The following is a 2,669-nucleotide window of genomic DNA, read 5'->3' on the forward strand; positions in this document are numbered from 1 at the left end:
GACCTGATGTTTACAGTTGTCTACAACAATGACCTGATGTTTACAGTTGTCTACAACAATGACCTGATGTTTACAGTTGTCTACAACAATGACCTGATGTTTACAGTTGTCTACAACAATGACCTGATGTTTACAGTTGTCTACAACAATGACCTGATGTTTACAGTTGTCTACAACAATGACCTGATGTTTACAGTTGTCTACAACAATGACCTGATGTTTACAGTTGTCTACAACAATGACCTGATGTTTACAGTTGTCTACAACAATGACCTCATGTTTACAGTTGTCTACAACAATGACCTGACGGACGCGTTCTTCGCGGCCGTGCACCGCCTGCTGAGTGCGCCGCCCTGCAAGACGCTGCTGGTCGCCCTAGAGAAGAGGTCAGCTCTGCCTTAGCCGCTTTCATTAATAATTAAATAATAATCAATACAATTAAATATTGAAAAAATATCATTAAATTAATTTATTAAATTGAATATTGATTGAAATATTATTTAATTATTGAATAAAAGTAATTAAAAATTTGTTACTAATTTTAACTCTGACGTGTATAGTTTCTGTCTACGTTTGTAGCTGATTGAATTAAGGTTCATTCTGTATAAATAATTAAGTAATTAATTTGGTTAGTCTTATGTATATGAATTTCCTCGGCCATTTTACAAGAATTCTAATTTAATTAATTCTGGTAAACTATTCAATTAATTATGGTGAAACTCTTATTTTAAGGCCAGCTACCTGGAGCTTTTGTTAGTGGATGACGACATTAATTATATAATTATAATGATATCTCTATATTTATTAAATAATATAGAGATACATATCAAGGATAATGTGTATAGTATATAACTAATCTTATCCTAAATATATATCAGTAATAATAACTTATATTAACTTGCAGATACTGAGTTACTTCCGGCTTCTATACTCACGTATAACTCTTATCCTGAATATATATTAGTAATAATAACGTATATTAACGTGCAGATACGTTTTTACGACCACGGAATACGACGTCGTAGCTCCGTGCTACGAATATTTCCTGCACCGCCTCGACGCCCTCACCAGGGACAACCCTGAAGCCCCAGCCTCCACGTGCCACGGACCACGTGCCCTGCACATCCACGCGACGTGCCTCGACCACGCGAGTTTCCCGCAATATTTCGTCCACGTGCCCTGAAGCCCCAGCATCCACGTGCCCTGAAGCCCCGGCATCCACGTGCCCTGAAGCCCCAGCATCCACGTGCCCCGGGTCACGTGCACTGCACATCCACGCGACGTGCCTCGACCACGCGAGTTTCCCGCAATATTTCGTCTACGACAGAACCAAGGAACTCGTCCTCTGGACCATCCGCGCCACTCTTACTTAGCCGCCGTAGCAATAGCATTATGGATGCATCCTTGTTAGGCACCAGTATTGCTGGTAGGAGGAGCGGTGCTAAGATTCTAAGTCATTAGTACAACACGCTGGATGCTACGCTGACTTTTATTTCCCTGACTAACGACGCACGCAACACGCGGGCCTACAAGAAGACTGCCACCGTAGGTAAAATTTTAGCAATCTTTTGACGTATATAAAATTTTGACGTGGTAAAATTTTGACGCTGGTAAAATTATGACTTGGGTAAAAATTTGACCTTTTTCAGGCTTGCATATAACCAGATGTTTTGGTTTTATGTCTTTTAGAATTTGACATATGAAATTATTTTATTCATTTTCAGGTTGTTGAACTGATTATGGAGCTGGACTCCGAAACGTTTTCAATATCGATATGGTGAATTTGCTCGGCGTTTTCTTTGTTTTAAATAAAAATTGAATGAGAAGTAAGAAGATTGATTTCCCTTTTAGAATACGAAATGCTAGATAAAACTAAGCATCATGCATTAAAAGCTAAGCATTGCTAACGAACCATATTTAAGGTAGTACAATTTCTACCCTGAAGCGAGAACGTTCGCAAAAGCTTACCGAAAGTTGACATGTTTTCTACAAGCGCGAAAAGTTCAGGGAATGAGTGGAAAAAAATTTAGATCAATAATCAGTTAAAATCAGCAGGACTTAACATACAATGTGAAAAGTCCGATAAAAAATGTTTTATGTTTTCTGGACGTTTCAGAACTTTCTCTAACGAATAGTTCGATCGAAAAATGCTCTTCTCAGTGACCCAAATACATACAAGGGTTCGTGGTACCGCGGTCCTGATTTGAAATTTTTCTAAGTGTATTGACGAAAATTCGGTACAAATGTTTTATGCTTTCTTGAGGTTTCAGAACGTAGACTATCGAATGTTTCGATCGAAAAATGCACTTTTCTCTGACCCGAATGCAAGGTTCCGGCCGGAGCCACTCGCACATGACGAATTTTTTCTAAGTAGATTGATAAAAATTCTATGCAAATATTTCATGTTTTCTGGACTTTCAGAAGATTCTCTATCGAATAGTTCGATCACAAAATTAACTTTTCTGAGGCCCTCATTTGATGGTCGTTCGAATATTTTCTAAGTAAATTTTATAATTTGTATGTAAAACTTCAAATTTTCTCGACGTTTCAGATAATTTGCAGCTGAACATTTTTCGTGAGCCTGGTCCGGCGGACTGATTCGGGTCCGGGATTTAGTCATTTGGTCCGGGTCCGGGTTTTCGTGGGTCGCCTGCCAAAGACCACAACGG

The 2,669-nt window shown here is 38.9% G+C and overlaps 1 protein-coding gene across 1 annotated transcript in view; it reads left to right on the forward strand.

Moving 5' to 3' along the window:
• LOC108669479 overlaps positions 1–1,745 on the forward strand; it is a 6,607-nt gene extending 4,862 nt beyond the window's left edge. The window contains exons 5-7 of the mRNA XM_047884943.1: positions 8–386; positions 991–1,112; positions 1,153–1,745. Coding sequence (XP_047740899.1) covers positions 8–386; positions 991–1,112; positions 1,153–1,373 — 722 coding nt within the window. The 3' untranslated portion in view covers positions 1,374–1,745. The remainder of the gene's footprint in view (positions 1–7; positions 387–990; positions 1,113–1,152) is intronic.
• The last annotated feature ends 924 nt before the right edge of the window (positions 1,746–2,669 follow it).

Source organism: Hyalella azteca, unplaced genomic scaffold, assembly GCF_000764305.2.
Source record: "Hyalella azteca isolate HAZT.00-mixed unplaced genomic scaffold, Hazt_2.0.2 contig16562, whole genome shotgun sequence".
In the NCBI taxonomy this organism is placed as follows: Eukaryota; Metazoa; Arthropoda; class Malacostraca; order Amphipoda; family Hyalellidae; genus Hyalella; species Hyalella azteca.